The following is an 18,004-nucleotide window of genomic DNA, read 5'->3' as shown; positions in this document are numbered from 1 at the left end:
TCTTAACTCGGGGTTTTCAGAGAATACTGTCTCTTGGTTCTCAAACTATCTTAGTGACAGAACCCAGTGCATTAAGCATGATGGTGTTCAATCTGGTATTTTACCAATCTTTAAAGGGGTTCCACAAGGCTCTGTGTTAGGCCCTCTTTTATTTACTATTTATATAAATAACCTTGATCGGCATGTGTCTGATGCAAACTTAAATTTTTATGCAGATGACACAGTTATTTACTGCTGTGCACCCTCTCTTAAACAAGCCATTGCACATTTACAGAATGCTTTCACTGTGGTCCAAAACACTTTGCTACAGCTGAAACTTGTGCTCAATGCAGACAAAACCAAACTTATGCTCTTCACGGACCCTCGGAATAGACCACTGAATGTTCCCTCAGTGATTACTCTTGACGGACGTGAAATACAGACTGTTACAACTTATAAGTATCTTGGTATTGTTATTGATGATTGCCTATCATTTAAGCCTCATGTTCACTGTCTAGTGAGAAAGTTGAGGCTAAAATTGGGATTTTACTTTCGAAATAAGCTGTGCTTTTCTTTTAATGTTAAAAAACGGTTAGTGGCATCCACTTTTTTTTATCTGTGCTGGACTATGGTGATATATTATATATGCATTCATCTGTTCAATGCCTTCATATGATTGACGCAGCCTATCATGCATCGCTGAGATTTATTACTAATTGTAAAGCTCGCAGCCACCACTGTGAGCTGTACTCTCGTGTAGGGTGGTCTGCTCTGGCCACACGGAGGCTCTGTCATTGGTATACATTTATATATAAGGCTATTCTTGGTGTGCTTCCATCCTATTTATGTTCACTTCTTATGAAAAAAAGTGCTGGTCGTTACTCTCTCCGTTCTCAGGCTGTTGTCTTGTTTTCTGTCCCACATGTCAGTACTGAGCTGGGTAAAAGGGCCTTTGTTTATTCTGCACCCTTTACATGGAATTTGCTGCAGAACAACTTAAAACTTTGATTGATTCCTTTGAGTGTTTTTAAGTTAAGAATGAGATGTTTTGACTCCCTCACGTCAATGTTTTTAATTGAGATTTCATTGTAAGTGCATAATTGGCTTTCAAACTGTTTCTATTAATTTATTAGTCTTTATTTTCATGTTTTTGTGTGTCTCTGTATGTATGTAATGATGTGATGTAATTCAGCTGCCTATCTTGGCCAGGTCTCCCTTGTAAAATAGATTTTTAATCTCAATGGGCTTCTCCTGGTTAAATAAAGGATAAATAAAAATAAAATAAAATAAAAATTCTGTAGAATGGCCCATATATATTTATATTTTAACATATATTTTCAAAAATATACAAACAAGAGCCAAAAAATATATTATTTTAGAATCTCCTCTAACTGAAATCATATGACATTGTCTTAAAAATATAAAAGGTAGAGTTTTAGAGATATCATCCTCAGATCTAAAAGAGAATATGTCCAAACATGTGGCTGCATTGGGTTTCTAGGGTTTCTAGGCCAACTTCATATCAGACTTTGACTATAATTCACCTTCCTCAAGCCACATGTTCGACTCATGGCACTTTACTGTGATGCTTTTGACTTTGTCCTGCTGAATATCAGTTTGTGTCTAAACAGACTAGATCCTGTAACTTCATATGGTAAAAATCCCATATGGAAAGATGTGCTAAATAACTGAGGAGCATCTTGAGTATGTTCCCTACCTCCCCTCAAAATGTTGTTTCAGATTATTAATTATATAATACTATACGGTGTTCAGATACAGTACTGTAGATTAACATTTTGTCTGTGTGTGTGTGTGTGTGTGCGTGCGTGTGTTCTGCTGCAGGTAGCAGATCATTATCAATAACACTAGTCTGTTCTGGGGCAGGTCTGAGTAAAATCAAATGTATAGCTTGATTTCTGCCAGTCACGTTAGTCAAGCTCACATCAGCTATCACTGCTTTTCCTGCTCTTATTCATGCTGGGCTTCATGGATGGATGAAGTGTTCCTGCCCAGAACAGAACCATTCCACCAATCCAAACAGAATGCTAATTGACAATTATCTTTGACAGAAGTGGTCCTGACAGACGTTAGATTAAATACAGCATTAAAGTTTATTCAACTGGCTATTTCATCAAATTCTGGTCATGGACAGCTTTCAACATGCAATACAGTTTCTTTTTGAAAAGAAAGGGTGCACCGCTGAGTCACCTGTTGAGGTCTGACACTCATGTTAGCAAAGCTCAGTGTATAAAACATTTTTAGCTTTTAACAGGAAACATTGTGTCGTATGGTTGTCACTAACAAATATTAATTTCATGATTTAACTTGATATAGTCCAAATTGAAACTTTGGTTTGAGGGCTCCACAGCCTTCATCGCTGTCTGTACTAAACCAAGCTCCAACAGAATGAGACGTCCTCTCTGCTAGTGAAATCATCAGAAGACTGAGTCATGTTCATTTAAGTACAGTCAGAAAAGGGTTTATATCAATATTTCAAGAGATCAAAATAAATCAGGACCTTAATTTTGTGGAGCAAGTAACTGCAAAAATCACTTTAAGTCATGGCAATTTAAGTCCTATGCAATCTAATTTTCACTGTGCAACACATTTAATAAATGAGTACATTTCCCAAAATGTCAAGGGTCCATGTTTGTGTTAATGGCTAGAGCTTATGTGTTTCCTTTTAAAAGAAAAACTGGTGGCTGCAGTAGGATTTCATGAAATGTTGTATGTAATTCTGCTTATGTGATGACAAATACTGTGAGAAAGCGTCTCGTCTGCTGTGGGACTGATGATGGCATCATTAATACTGCGCTATAATACTGCACTTCAACCTGGCAGCAGGTGAGAGAAGCTCAAGGAAGAGCATCAGCATCTAAACGCAAGAGGAGCCTTTGTTTAAAAGTAAATAAAATGTTTTTAGTAATGTTTATGGTTGCATAGTAATTCCAAATGTATTTAAAGTCTGTAATGACCCATTTGTTTTATTTTTATTATTGGTTAGGGTTAGGGTTAGGTGGAGGCCGGACACCTGGATGAGCCCCGGGGACATATCCCCAGTGAAGACCTCGACTTAAATATAATAAAAAATAAAATACCTAACTACATAATACTATTATTGTTCGAAATTTCAACAATATGAAATAGAAATAAATGCATTTATACATTGCTATTAAAACAATAATTAAACTATATATAAACAATAATCTCCTGGCCAGAGGAGACCTGCCCCCGACTGAGTCTGGTTTCTCCCAAGGTTTTCTCCATTCTGTCTCAGAGGGAGTTCTGGTTCCTTGCCGCTGTCGCCTCTGGCTTGCTCAGGTGGGGACACTTGATTTCTAGCGATTATCGTCAATTTGATTTCACAGATACTATTTAAACTAAACTGAGCTAGCACAACTACGAAGCTAAACACAACTACGAACCCAGTGGCTCAAAAGAGTGAGTTTAGTTGTTGTTTTTTTATTTATTTTTAATTTTTTTATTTGTTTTATTTTTATTTTTGTAGGTGTTGTTTTATAACGGACTCAAAATATCTAATAGCGAAGTTAAAGTATTATAGAACTGTAAAAAAAAAAAAAGGCTTCTTGCAAATATTCTGTAAAAACATTTTGTCAGCTTCATGCAAACATCAACAAAATATTCAAATAAAACAGATCAACGCTGTACATCACAAAACAAGCTGCTAAAAATTCACTACAAAACATACAGCAATAAGTAATTAAGCAAAACTAATTATAAAGACATTTCAGCTGCGTAAATTGCAGGCTGGGAGCACACACATTAACACACATTTAGACACAGTATCAGATCAAAACTGAAGGCAGACGCATGAAGCTGTCGAGGGATAGTTTCGCTCTCAAAAAGTGAAGATCGCATGATGATAAGTACAGCCTGAGAATCACAGACTCACTAATAGACAGTAAAATAATTTCAGAGCATGCGACAACGATAACAGAACAAACAGCTTTCTGTGATTCACTCACCAAGCGACACTTGATCATGTTTGATCACGACATGAAAAGATTTTGGAAAAAAAACAATGACCTCAGCACAACAATGTCTCAGAAACACACAAAGTGACCAATGACACATCACAAGACTCGCACATGAAAACAACTACAGAAAGATTCAACACTCACCACAAATTATATTTGTAGGTCTTTCTATAGCCTCCTCTGAGCTGTCGTGTTGAACAGTAGATCTGAAATCTTTCACTTTACAGAACAAGTTCAACTGGTTTTTAAGACGAAAACATCAGAATAAAAAGAATGACAAACACGTCAACAGATACACACTCACACTCACACACACACATAAGTGTGCGCACACACAGGTTTCCAGTGTTTTATGGGTTCATTCCATAGGCTTAATGGTTTTTATACTGTAGAAACTGTACTTTCTATCCTCTAACCCTAAACCTACCCCTCACACTAAACTACAGGCAGTTTTACATTCTCAAAACACTTCATTCTGTGTGATTTATACGCTTGTTCCCTCATGGATACCAAAAACATGTCCCCACAAAGTCAAAATGAACTAGTAATACTATACTTGTGGGCAGGGGCGGACTTAGTGATTCCAGTGTGAAGTAAATTCCACGTGTGCGGCCCCAACACAATAACTATGTGCTCTTTTACACCTAACCCTTATTTTGCTCGCTCTCATGGTTTATAGTTTATTTATCCCTTCACAACCAGTTTTGGCTACCTTATTTGTTTTTTCGGATCACAAAATAAAATAAAATAAAAGTCATTGCATTCGTGGATTTATACGAGTCAGCGGCAGTTCATCTAGGAAAAGCACACAAGCAAGCCACTTTGAAACAACAAGACAAATAAAATTATGACCTGAAACACAATACTTTCTATACTGAGGTGAATATCTCTGTTCTGAGACAGTCAGACAGTATTATATAGCCTAAAATGCGCAGAAAGAGCGCCCCCTCATCACTAAACGTTCCGTTAATAAGCTCTATACTGCACAATGAGTCTCTTATTTACATCGTAGGATTCCCGAGCTTGCAGAACTCAGCACCTGACAAAAACTTGGCATTTTGAGCGATGTGTGCATTCTAACTTAAACACTTCTGGTCATTGCGTTCAAGAAATTCAAGTTATATGTCTGTGATTGGCTACATTGCTCAACGCTGCAAATATGTTTTGCCAATAGGCCTATCAGATGGGGCCCCCTGATTCCCCGGGGCCCTGAGCAGCCTCTTACCTTGCTTGTTGGTTAAGTCCGCCCCTGGTTATGGAGACATCCCCATAACATAGTGAATACCAGGTACACTTACACACACACACACTGATCTGATTTGTTATTTAGAAAGCTTCACTGTTAAGAAACTGTTCTCAACTTCTCTATAAGTAGTCTTATAAGTTTGAGAATAAAAGAGATGAAGCAGCCGGTATTCTGTAGGCTAATAGTGCGCTGTTGTTGACATGATGCAGCAGTACTTTCACTGGTGATGCAGATGAAACTGTTGAGATCTGAAGAGCAGAAATGAGCTGAAACTGTCTATGTATGTAGATATTCTGTCACTTCAAAAAGGGTTTAGCTGCAGCCTGGAGATCTGGGGGAGGAATGCTAAATAGGACATGGCCACTGATAATTAATATTACATTTAGTGCCCATCTAATTAGAGTTAAGCCGGTCGGTGTGGTAGCCCAGGCACACATAGATAGTAATACAAATGGTTCACATGGCTCTTCGGAGCAGCAGCCGTACATATGTCTTGGCGATAGATCTGCTTTTTGGCAGGGTTGTTCTTGTTTTAGCTTGTATTGTCCCTTCCATGTCTCCTGCTTTGTGGGGGGTTATTTCATGTATGTTATATGTGCAGCAGCAGTATTTCTTACATGCTCACAGCAGCATGTTGTGGATGTATTGGCAGTAGCAAGTCTCGGTACTTGCTCTGCAGCAGCGTAGCAGATCTATTCCACCAAGACCAAATACTTTAATATTGTCATGCACATTACCATGCCAATCCCTCAGAGAGTTGTCATGACAGAAATACTTTTGATTGCTCTTTTACAACTAGATAAACAGCATTCAGCAGCAAGGGTACAGAAAACCCTTGGTTAGGATTAGCTTGTGAAGATGACACAAGCATATTCAAACAATAGCCAACACGGATGAGTTGAAATGAAGTAAAATCAACATTACTCACCTATCAAGAAGAAACAATGCAACCTCAGCGTCTGCTTCCAGGCCTTCCCCTCCTTGAGTTCTCTCCACTGTTGGAAAGCTGTTCTGATATTTACGCAAGTCCTGCCTCTTGCCTGATCGCAACTCTTCTTTTTATTTTTCTCTGATATTTTCCTCTTTTTTTTATCTGCCATCTCCCTCTCTGTCTATAATCGATCTGATAATATCCGTCCTGTGCACTCAAATTGAGCGCTCTCTTCTCTCTCCATCATTACAAGACATGCCTCCTTACTGCTGATTGGCTACAAGTGTGTTTTGGGACTCGGTCCAACACTGTGGGCAAAAGCGGTTTTCAAATATTGCTTAATGCACCTTTAAAGAAAAGCAGTCGTAGTTCCCCTGCTGTCTCAACAATGCCTCTGAGTGACAATCACTAAAAACATACCATAAATACTATGAATATAATAATCATTCAGTATTATGCGATTGCTGACAAATTACCAACACTGATCTAGGGACTGTCCATAAATATTAATGTCGGAGTATAGAAAAACCATACTCAACATGAAAGCTGAAGTGAATCTTTTAAAGTGTCAGAGAGGTATGAAGCAGTAGAGATGAGAGTGACCGAGACGAGAAGAACAAACAGGCTTTTATTATACACAGTCTTTTTAGGACAATATAACTTCATGAAACCACATAAATAATGGTAAATGCATAAGTGTAAGTTAATAACCGTTCTAAGCTATCACACACTACAGAGGCACTTAAGTGGCCCTTAAAAAGCCCTGAGACTGTCACATGCACATTCACATCAAGTGTCTTGTGGGCAAATAAATTCTGCTCTGCTTGCTCCAAAATATCCTAGTGCACACTTGACAGTCTCAGGGCTCGTGAGTAAATGTATGTTTTGCAAACATTTGTCAGACATGTGCAGATTATCTGTATGTATGCACATGTTCCCATATTTGTACAGTCCCATATAAATCTAAAATGGGGTCAGAATTGTAAAGTGCAGCAATATTATAACTTGTTGGATAAGACCATTAAAGGTATTAAAATACTCTGGAAAAATACACATATATAAATTTGCATTATTCTCACGGTTAATAAACATTTGTTTACTTGATGGTGCAAGACGTATGGCATACTGGAGTGTGAATTCTACATGAGAAATGGTAGAAAAATAATTACAATATTAAAAGAAATCTGTGATTCCATCGTAGCAGGCGACACGAACACAGTGATCCGCGTCCTCCATCATCACTGTGTCGCGCAGCTTGACTGCTTCACCGACTCAGCCTCAATCAGCTTCTTCTCAATTTCCACCTTCAAGACACAGAGTAAATGATTTCATATTTTTGCAAAAAGAGCCAATGCTGAAGCAGTACCACGCTGCACATGATTTGTGAGGTTTCCGTACCTGGCAGTGGTAGTACGCCCTGCTGCTCAGGTGTTTCTGCGGCTGAACGTCACTTTCGATGCCCACAGATTTCACGCGCGTGTGGGACGCCACCGCATCTGCCACCTCACACTCAACCCTGACAAACGGGAACCAGTCGGCGGGAATCACCTGATCTGACGCCAGCTCCAGCTTACACGCCAACGACTGAGGCTGCTCCAGAGCTACGGAGAAGACCATCACAAAACCTGTGAGATTTACCCACACTTGAATGACCAAATAAGACATGTTCCATTACTCTGAGCCTCGCCTGAGATGACCAGCATTGTGTTACTAGCAGCAGTAACAAACTATCAGTGAGACATCAATATCAAGAGCAGGGCCCGTATTCACAAAACATGTTATCTTATCACGAAGAGTTCTCCAAAATAGCAGGAAAAGTTTAGCTAAGAGTTTTTTTTCTTAAAACCTATTCACAAAGCTGCTGAGACAAACTTTTACTAAGCAATAGAGAGAAGTCTTAAGCTCAGAGTAAGGGGGCGGGGTTTACCTCGTTGCTATGGATGATGTCTACATGCTTGCTAACTCACAGTGCTCACAGTGATTGGCTGATAGTCTCCGTCACAGATTTATTCATAGAAATATTGCAGAGCACAATATGTTGCCATATTCAAATAACGATTTTAAAATGCAGGCTAAGTGTCACTAATAAAAAAAAAATAAAAAAAAAGTTTATATGCATATAAACAGCCTTTTAATTAACAGAGTAGAATAACCATTGGCAGATAGTGAGACATGCAAACGTAACCGAAAACCAAGAACAGATGTTACTTCTTGCCCAATTGGTTAATGAAAACAAGCATATAATCAAAGGGAAATCTGGAGTGGAGAAAAAAAAAAAAAATAAACTTTTTAAAAGTATTCACAAAACATCTTAAGGCTAAAAATAGCTCATAGCTTGCCAATTTAACAGAAGATCATTAAAAATAATTACTAGCTCCCAAATCTGTGAAATGTTAGGAGTAGTGAAGAGTACTCCCTAAGGTCACTAAGACCAAGCCGCAAACTATTCCTAAAATAGCTGCTGCCAGCAATCTGCCTCGGAACGTGAACATTTTAGAAACATTTGACTATAATGTGGGCCCTGATCTACAGACCTTATATATGTGTTGTGTGTAATGGTGATGAGGTGAACCCCAGCCAATAATGCAGGTTCAACAATCCAGTAAAAAACTAGATGGTTTCTAATACACTTCTCGTGAGAGAAATGTAACTTATCTTTGAAACACTTAATATTATGGGAAAATGAGGGAAGTCTAATTATGTACACCAGGGGTGGGGAACGTTCATCCTGGAGGGCCGGTGTCCATGCAGAGTTTAGCTCCAACCCTAATCAAATACACCTGAAGCAGCTAAACAAGGTCTTCAGGAAGCAGTTAGGGATTTCTTTCCCCAGATTTTTTCAGGGTTGGAGCTAAACTCTGCAGGAGAGTGGCCTTCCAGGATCAATCTGTGTATGTGTGTTTTTAAAACGGTCATAAAATTAACTAATAAACCAAAAAAAAAAAAAAAAAAAAAGTTTATTAACATTTCTTCTGTTCAGCTAATAAGTCTTTCCTATCATTGACAGAATGTTCCGGTTTTTTGTGTTTTCACTGTTATATGGTAAGAGGAGCCATTACAAGTATTCAACATCTGGATCAAAACATGGTGAAGAAGCAGAAACAAGTGATCGCATGTGTGAGCAGATGCATATGTAAAATAATGCGATCATCAAACATTAAACAGCACATAAATAAAAAAACTAAATCCACCACTGATATTCAAATGAGGAGTTGTGTTGTGTTTTCTTACCCACATTCTTGGGAGGAAGCCGCTCAATTCTCCACACGACGGCACGATGCACGTTCTCATATTTGACCGTGCCAACAGACACGTGCATCAGAGACTGAGACTCGGCCACATGCGCTGAGCCCAGACATGCATTTCTGTTCATGCGAGCCTTCAGAGACTTCTGCCGCAGCAGCGACATGCTGTTGGGCACTTTGACCCAGTCGCCCGGGAACGGCACCTGAAGCACAATGTTTTCACAGACCTTCTCTGTAGGCGATGGGAAACTGGACAAGACATTGAGGAAGACCTGGAGCTCGACGCAGGCACCCTGCACAGTCACCTGGGCTTTAACAGAGAGTGGCGGCTCCACGCAGTGGAGCGACGCCGTCCTGTAGCGCACCAGCTCCACGCGACAGGCCTCCGGAGGACAGAACTTAATCAGTCGCTTGTCCACAAACTCTGCCTCTCTGACACACCGATGGAAATGGTAGTCTGCGATCTCCATCCAGACCTCCTCGTCCTCATCAGAGGCGTACACAGGAGCTTGTCTGAGAAGCCCCAGGTCATTCAGAGCCAGGAAACACTCCGCCGCCCCGTTCAAGAAGGCGAGACAGTGGATTTGTGTAACAGCCGTGCAATCGAGAACAGCGCCGTCTTTACTTTGACGCATCCAGACACGGTCAGATATCTGCAAGGACAGCTCCTGCTCTTCATAGTGTTTGTGCTGCTGGTGTGGCACTGGTAACTGCAGGAGCTCTTCTTCTATGGACACCAGCAAGTCCTCCAAGTCTCCGTATTCTGTGGTGCCAAACTTCAAGAGTTGCTCAACTTCTGGTTCGTGGGTCACCTCATGTTTGGGGTGATAGCGCTTTCTCTCAACATACGACACATGCTCGACCTTCAGCGTGGCGATCTTGCGAGGCTCGCCATAGCTTTCGAGCTTCGGACCCGAGAGAGTGCAGTAGGCGTGAAGCTGGAACTCTTTAAAGGGTTTCTCCAAGCCCTTCTCATAAAAGAGCTGCAGCAGCGCTCCTGGCAGCAGCTGCAGGTATATGGGACCCCACTGGCGCGAGGACATGCGGTTCTTCTTCTCTGGGATCCGAAGCATCAAGGACCAACCGTGTCTCCTCTGACTGAGGAACAATCCCTGCGGGACGAAGGTGGCTGGAGTTCTGTTCATCGCTTGGTCTTTCACAGCACCTAAGCCTGAAGGTCGCTTCTCGTTTTCCGCTTCCCCATCATCATCTTCCTGCTGGTTCTCCTCTGTTCTCAGCTGTTCTAGTTTATGGCATATGTAGGAGTAGGAGTACTGAAGGTGGTCTTGGGGCGGCTCGTTGCCGTCCTTGGTACGGATGAAGAAACGGGGCAAACTGGGTCCAGAGTCAGAGTCAGACGATGAGGTCCAGGACACTCGTTTATGCTCAGCTTCCTCCCAGAAGGGGTTAAAATGGCCTGGCTCATCATAGGGTGCATTGAGAGAAGCCGAGCCTTCAGGCAGTTTCATGGAGTCTCTCTGAGAGAAGCTGGACAGACCACCGGAGAAGTCCGGCTGCTCCTGAGGAGCGTAGCGCAAGGGAGACGGACCCGCAGGAGTCAAACCCACCGGAGTATGCAGAGGAGTGTTGCTAGGCACACATGAACTCCCATTGAGGCTGAAATCCATGGAAGGGGATTCGATGGCAGAGCTGAAGCTCCATGATTCACTCCCCAGGGATGGCATAACAAGCTTCAACCCATTGGGCCGAGGTACTGAACCCGAGTTTGATGTAGAAGAACGCTGGGATTTCTGGGGTGAGGAGAAGGTCATCCCTTCATCTTCAAACGTAACCCAGTTGGCTGGATGATTCGTGGAACACATTGCTTTACTCTTGTGCGCACAATCTTCTGCAGAAACAGAAATAGGCAGACACTAATAAGGTACTTACAAATCTGAATGAGAAAAAACAAAAAAAAAAATTCGGATGTATGCATCAAAACAATGCCCTACCACGCATCAAAGCAGTCAATGCAGCACAGTCAAGAATAACTTAAAGAGGTTGCCTGCATTTACTAAACTGTGGAGCTCTGACTCTTGTTGCTGATTTGAATGTTGATGCTTCCCGTTTTAAGTGGCCTTTCATTTGTAACCAGAAATGTGCACTCTTTTCTGATGTTCATTTAAGTTTTCCGTGTCTTTTTCCCTGTGTCACTTGAAATGTGTCCATTTTGAATCGTTGTTACTAAAGGTGAGAAATGTGAGGAAAAATATAAACAATCAGTTGTGGTATTATTCTGTCATAAATTGCATAACATTTATTTCTGAACTTTCTACTGTCCGTTACTGGAAATGAAAATACTGGTTGATATGTCCCGATCTCAATAAAGTTTACACTTGCTTTTAGTCCGTGAACTGGATCTTGGGATGCACGCTGTCTGTGAAAGTTTGGCCAGGACCGCTTCCAGAATAAATCACAGGCATTTTTGTCCCCTCCATTGCTTTGGTAATCACCGTGTTAATCACTGATATTTTGAGAATGAATCCAGCATAAATATTCGTATGTCATTCCCGAAATGTTGCAGCATGTATGTGTCCGAAAAAAACAAATTTAATACAAATTCCGAATGGATTATAGCCTAGAAAACACACAAAGCGCTAGAGTTGAGCCGGATACTCGGCTGAAACGAGTATCCGGTACGGATAAAGCACTTTTGCCGAGTACGAGTATCATACGAGTAATACGAGTCAATATCTGTGCTCGGATTGAATAAAAATGATCATTGGGTAGCTGACTGTGTCTGCGTTCTGTGATAGGCTAGTCACAGCGCCCGTCCCCTACACACATACAGATTTATTGTGTTGCTGCGTCCCGCTCTGCTCACTCACACACAGAACACTGAGAAGAGAACTCTCTCTCGGTCTCTCCGTCTCTCCCTCAGTCACTCAGGTTCGCGGGTTTTTTCTGTTAACGTTTAGGGTTTCTTCAGGTTTGTTTTTTACTTTGGTTTGTAGTACTTACTTATTAACCAGTAGAGTTTTGGTAAACGTCGGGTTTGTTCAGACGTGGTGCTTGGTAGAATGCGACTTGCGTCTCTGCCTGTCGGAGGTTTTTTTTTTTCTTTTTTAAACCGTCAGCTGGCTCTAACCAGTTTTTTTTACTTCACGTACTGAGTGTCTGACACTTTCTTGCTGTATTTCATAAAAATAAATAAAGGAAGTAGTGGTATAAAACTATATTACAAATTAATTAGCTACACACACACACACACACACACACACACACACTCTCTCCTTCTCTCTGCTGGTCATCTGAGTTTTTTTTTTTTTTTAAACCGTCTGCTGGCTCTAACCAGTTTTTTGACTTCACGCACTGAGTGACACTTTCTTGCTGTATTTTATAAAAAAAATAAAGGCAGTTGTGGTATAAATAATATTACAAATTAAGCAACCCATATCAATTGCATGCTTAAAATAACATACCGGTTAAAGCCCCGCCCATTTCAAGACAACCCGACCCACTTCCCGGTTAAATCCCGCCCACTTCCTGGTTAGGCCCCGCCCAGTCCGAGTACAGATACAGATACTTCATATGGTTAACAGATACAGATAATGCTGTACTCGCTCATCCCTACAAGGCGCACTCCCATTATCATCACTAAAAGCATCACTCATCTTAGTTCATTGCAATCTCACAAAGTTCTGTTAAAATCAATGAACCTCTCTAAACTACACGATGAATCTCTTATTTGCATCACATCTGCACTTATGAGATGATTCATGAGCATGCTTTCAGCGGTGAGTGAATTCTGAAAACTATCGTTTCTGATTGGCCATTGCGTTGAAGAAATCAACAGATATGTCTGTGATTGGCTACATTGCTCAATGCCGCAAAAACACATTGGATAGCTTGCCAGATCTTTAATTGCTTGTGCTTTTGTTTGAAGGTATTTAGCGCCGTCTAGTGCAACCGGGCCTGTGCTGACATTGGGGATTCCATGACTAACGAAAGTCTAGCATAATCTCGCCCATGGGTAGAAATATTGAAGGCTGCAGCTGAACTTAAATAAGAAAGCAATAGTGGGAGTCTCTTTGACTGGCTCCAGAGCTTCCTAACTGTCTTGTGCATAACAGAATCTCTTCACATTCCTCAGGGACAAATGAATAAACACAGGAAACACCAGCCCTTCGCCCTGCAGCACATTCACACACGTGTGTGTGGCGTTATATGACCCTTTACACATCCAGGGTGTCAAACCTTGCAAACAGAAATGCTTGTTTATATTGTTGTTCATGTAGTACTTAATATTCTGCATTATCGGTCAGTTCATTAAAGCGGTCCTATTATGCTTTTTCACTTTTTAAACTTTAGCGTGTATAAAAAGCATAAACAAATCTGCAAGACTACAAACCTCAAATTCCACTCTAAAAAGGAGATATTTTCTTTAACAAAACACTTTCCAAGAACTACAATAAACGGCTTGTTTGGACTACAGCGCGCTTCTTCCAGATATTGTGAAGTCACAATGTCACTCCTTTAAATAATCCCCACCCACGGGCGTGTCCTGGTTGAGCTGTGCTGGAGAAGAAGATGAAGAAGAAGAAGAGCTGCTTAGTGCTGGGTACACACCACAAGACAATCGGGTTGAATTTGGGCCGATTTCTCCCCCTCCGACAATCCTAGGTAATGTCCCGATGGTTCTAAAGATTATCTTGTCAGATTTTCCTGTGGTGTGAGGTGTGTTAAGAGTAACTGAATCTGCTCTGAAGAATGTTGGATGTGCCCTGGTGAATCTGAATACTTACCATCAAAAATCCTGAAGTGTGTGCAAGAACATCACACACTATAGGAGCAAAACGGTTAATTCTAGAATTGTTTTCCTTATGTCTGTGGTCTGACACATTTTGAAGGTCTTATAAGATTTTAAAAATCTTTTAGTGTGCACCCAGCATTAGTAGCTTCCTGTGACCATGGCCAAAAGACGTGGTTTCTTCCACCGTAGTTCCCAAACCCCTTTGTTTGGCCTTCCAAATCTGGACAAATTTAATTATAACATGGTTCTTGAACATTATAAATCTACGTGTATTCTGGATTACATAATCAGAGTTAAAAAATCAAGTGCTTGTAATTTGTCCTCAGTTTCTTTAAAATCAAAGGGCCTGTTTACAGCTGGTCACTTCATGCGTTTCTCTGGTCAGATAGCCATCCGATCATGAAAAGACCAGGTGTAGATCAGCACAGTGCTCAAACAATACATTTTTGGCACAAACACTAAACTAAAAACTTTTCATGACCGGAATAATACTCCGAAAAGACGACTCTTTGCCTCCCACTGCCAGCAGCTTACAGTCCAGAGACGGAAAAACACAGTAGCTTACATTCAAACAGACGAGAAAGAAAATGCCTCGTGGAATCCACTTTCTGCATGAACTGCCACAGACTTCTACAAAGGATTGCGGTTCTTGAAACAAAGTTATTTGCTGCACTTCCAAAAGAGGCGGAACACACAGCAGACCGTCATCACAGACCCCCGCAGGATTCACGCAGAGATCAGTCATTAGTCCGGTGCTACACTGCATTTACAAACATCATTTCAGGTGAAGTGTTTCAACATTGCATCAGCTACTGATGAACATTCATTTTTATGTGAATTATCACTCAGTGGGTTATTGTATCATGCGTTACAATGTATTTGGAAGGCTTTTCTTTTTCAAACACATTAAAATGCCCAAATTCTAATTATTTCTCATTTACATGTAATGCAGGGATTCCCAAACTTTTTTGTCAGCTGATCTCTTTAAACTAAATTATTTACTTAAGTTAATTAAGTATCATATTTGCATGTTCATAGCCATATGCATCGGTTAATGGCCATATGACATACAGGTAAACAAATAAAATGTGTTTATTTTGATTAATGCTATTTTTAAAATGTCTTATTTCAAAGGGATAGTTCACCCAAAAATTCTGTCATCATTTACTCATCCTCAAGTAGATCCAAACCTGTATGAATGTGTTAGTTCTGCTGAACACAAAGGAAGATATTCTGAAGAATGTGGGAAACAGAGCAGTTCTGGGGCACCATTGACTTCCGTAGCATTTTTTTTTCCTTCTATGGAAGTCAATGGTGCCCCAGAACTGCTCTGTTTCCCACATTCTTCAAAATATCTTCCTTTGTGTTCAGCAGAACTAACACATTCATACAGGGTTGGATCTACTTGAGGATGAGAAAATTATGACAGAATTTTTGGGTGAACTATCCCTTTAATTTCACATTTTTATGATTGAATTAATTATTAGCTTTTCATTAAACTCATAAACACCTGCAGTTCCTTTAGGAAGCCCAGTTTGGGAAACCTTTATGTAATATAATGTTTAATGCACTTTATTGTCGTCAATATCAACAAATGGAATATATTTTATTTTTCTTTGCATTTTTATTTCAGTGTGGTACAATATTATACCATTTAACTCTGTGATGTTAGGTCAAAAGTAATCTGATTGCATGATGTGTAGTTTATGCAGCATATGTCTCTCTTCTTCAGGTGTATAATGGTCAATCACAGTCTCCAGCTACAGCTGTGCACTCATCACTATAATCATCTTAGCAAACACCTGAGTGATGTCTTGCTGGCTGATCAAGAGTTATATTGCGTGTTCTTCTCCAGATCTGGTTCTGTTCAGAGGTCTGGTAATCCTGGCATCATCTAGTTCTGAGATGGTTTCACTAGACAATCTTTCACTGATGCAAAACAATTCAACATCATCAACTCGACAAACCGACTTCAAACAGACACATGTAGGAGGACAGAATCAAGTTCAGAGTGGGAACAAGTTAGAAAGCGCTCAGTGGAGATGCTGTCTCAGTTTGAGCACACTATTGAGGGAGTGTTCCTCAGCACGGGCTCAGATGAGAGCAGCTCGCGCTTTGTTCGCAGAAACTCCACAACTACACAAAACAACGACAAACAAGAGGAAACAGTGGTTGTGTGTGTGTTTCAGATATTTTGTCACCTCATGGTTTTAGATGAATGATCCGGTGCAGACGGTATTTTCTCAAAATGGCAGAAATACGTGGAGCGGACGCGATTCCAGCCAAAACATCCCGAACGGGAAGCGGATTGTGCTGTTCTCATACTGGCCTTAATATTCATGAGCCACGGAGGAGCACCAATCAACCTCAACACACCCTAATTAATATTCACGAGATAAGCCTTCAGCGCCACATCAATGTTCAGAAGCGCATATCCTCCTTCAGTAGCGTCAGCGCGACCTAATTAATATTCACGAGCTCACTGTAATATTCACGAGCTCACTGTAATATTCACGAGCTCACTGTAATATTCACGAGCTCACTGTAATATTCACGAGCTCACTGGCGGCGTCAGCGCGACCTAATTAATATTCACGAGCTCACTGGCGGCGTCAGCGCGAACTAATTAATATTCACGAGCTCACTGGCGGCGTCAGCGCGACCTCATTAATATTCACGAGCTCACTGGCGACGTCAGCGCGACCTCGTTAATATTCACGAGCTCACTGTAATATTCACGAGCTCACTGGCCGCGTCAGCGCGACCTCATTAATATTCACGAGCTCACTGGCGGCGTCAGCGCGACCTCATTAATATTCACGAGCTCACTGGCGACGTCAGCGCGACCTCGTTAATATTCACGAGCTCACTGTAATATTCACGAGCTCACTGGCCGCGTCAAAATATTCACGAGCTCACTGGCCGCGTCAGCGCGACCTCATTAATATTCATGAGTTCATCCTCCGCCGTAGTAGGAGTCAAAAATTGGCGAACGGGACAAACTTCAGCTCCAAAAAAAACCTTTATTTTTATTTTTAGTCTTGTGGTTAGTCCTCTGTGGTATGCATATGGCAACAGTGTACCACCATGGAAAATGGTCAAAAAAGTATTTTTTCTATTAAATTTAATGAAATGCACATTTCTTTTAAAAACTGATGCATCCAATCTTAGTTTCCCTCAAAATCTGCCTGCCATGCACACAGACAGACATATATGCGCGCGCACACACTCATTGCTACGGTCACTGAAGGCTAACTCATCCTCATTGTCATCACACGGAGCAGCCAACTCTGCGCTCTTCCCATTGCCCTTTCAGTCAAATATTGCTGTATTCATTTTCTAAAAAGAATAAATAATTTTCTTATTCATACATAAATACAATTATACTACAATAAACACTTCAAATAAATAAATAACTGCAATCGTATTATTGATGTTACTATCTATAAAAAATCCCAATGGGGAACTTCCACTGTGGTACAGCATTGCCATATGGCAACATACCTATTTTTTCCATAGTGGTACAGTTTTGCCATGTTGCAACATTGAAAGTTTCTCAATTTACAGTAAAACTGTTAGACAGTGTTGATTTGTGAATAAAAATATGTAATTTACTAACCAAAGATGATGCAAAAAAATCCCCTTGAGAAGAGATGTTCAGAAATGAGGTTAACAGAGCAATTCCTGGAGCACTTCAACAGGTGCCCTCCATGTGAGCGTGACATTGGGGAAAAGTGTTTTGGGGGGACATTCAAATGTCATTTTACTTAAAAACAGCACATCATAGACTACCTTAAGGCCAGCCCTTTTAATTACTATATTGCAATATATTGTATTTTTTTCAGAATAACA

The 18,004-nt window shown here is 40.7% G+C and overlaps 2 protein-coding genes across 3 annotated transcripts in view; both read right to left on the bottom strand.

The window, feature by feature from the left end:
• The window catches only part of LOC306883962 (NACHT, LRR and PYD domains-containing protein 12-like), a 52,022-nt gene extending 47,805 nt beyond the window's left edge, over positions 1-4,217 (bottom strand). The window contains exon 1 of the mRNA XM_079439514.1: positions 4,122-4,217. The gene's annotated coding sequence lies outside the window, so the exon portion shown is untranslated. The remainder of the gene's footprint in view (positions 1-4,121) is intronic.
• A 2,544-nt stretch (positions 4,218-6,761) lies between these two features.
• On the bottom strand, positions 6,762-16,493 carry LOC306883979 (stonin-1-like). Of its 2 annotated transcripts, none has more exons than XM_079439563.1 (4): positions 16,354-16,493; positions 9,386-11,248; positions 7,553-7,755; positions 6,762-7,458 (listed from the first exon to the last, which is right to left on the bottom strand). In XM_079439563.1, exons 2-4 carry the CDS (start codon positions 11,220-11,222, stop codon positions 7,393-7,395), a joined length of 2,106 nt encoding a protein of 701 aa, XP_079295689.1. In that variant the 5' UTR covers positions 11,223-11,248; positions 16,354-16,493; the 3' UTR covers positions 6,762-7,392. The 2 variants fall into 2 exon arrangements, 1 of the variants encoding a protein (XP_079295689.1); XR_013785401.1 differs by having other exon boundaries at positions 6,764-7,458; positions 9,390-11,248; positions 16,354-16,444.
• Positions 16,494-18,004: the final 1,511 nt, after the last annotated feature.

Source organism: Barbus barbus (genome assembly GCF_936440315.1).
Source record: "Barbus barbus genome assembly, chromosome: 18".
NCBI lineage: Eukaryota > Metazoa > Chordata > Actinopteri > Cypriniformes > Cyprinidae > Barbus > Barbus barbus.
The sequence above is the reverse complement of the archived record's forward strand: the minus strand, read 5'-3'. Positions and strand labels throughout refer to the sequence as shown.

Excerpts from the sequence above, each read along its gene's own strand:
- LOC306883979 (XM_079439563.1), bottom strand. The coding sequence starts at position 11,222 with ATGTGTTCCACGAATCATCCAGCCAACTGGGTTACGTTTGAAGATGAA. Across the intron at positions 7,756-9,385 it reads GCTTCCTCCCAAGAATGTGG|CTCTGGAGCAGCCTCAGTCG; the intron begins GTAAGAAAACAC and ends TCTTCTCCGTAG. Across the intron at positions 7,459-7,552 it reads GGGCGTACTACCACTGCCAG|GTGGAAATTGAGAAGAAGCT; the intron begins GTACGGAAACCT and ends TGTGTCTTGAAG.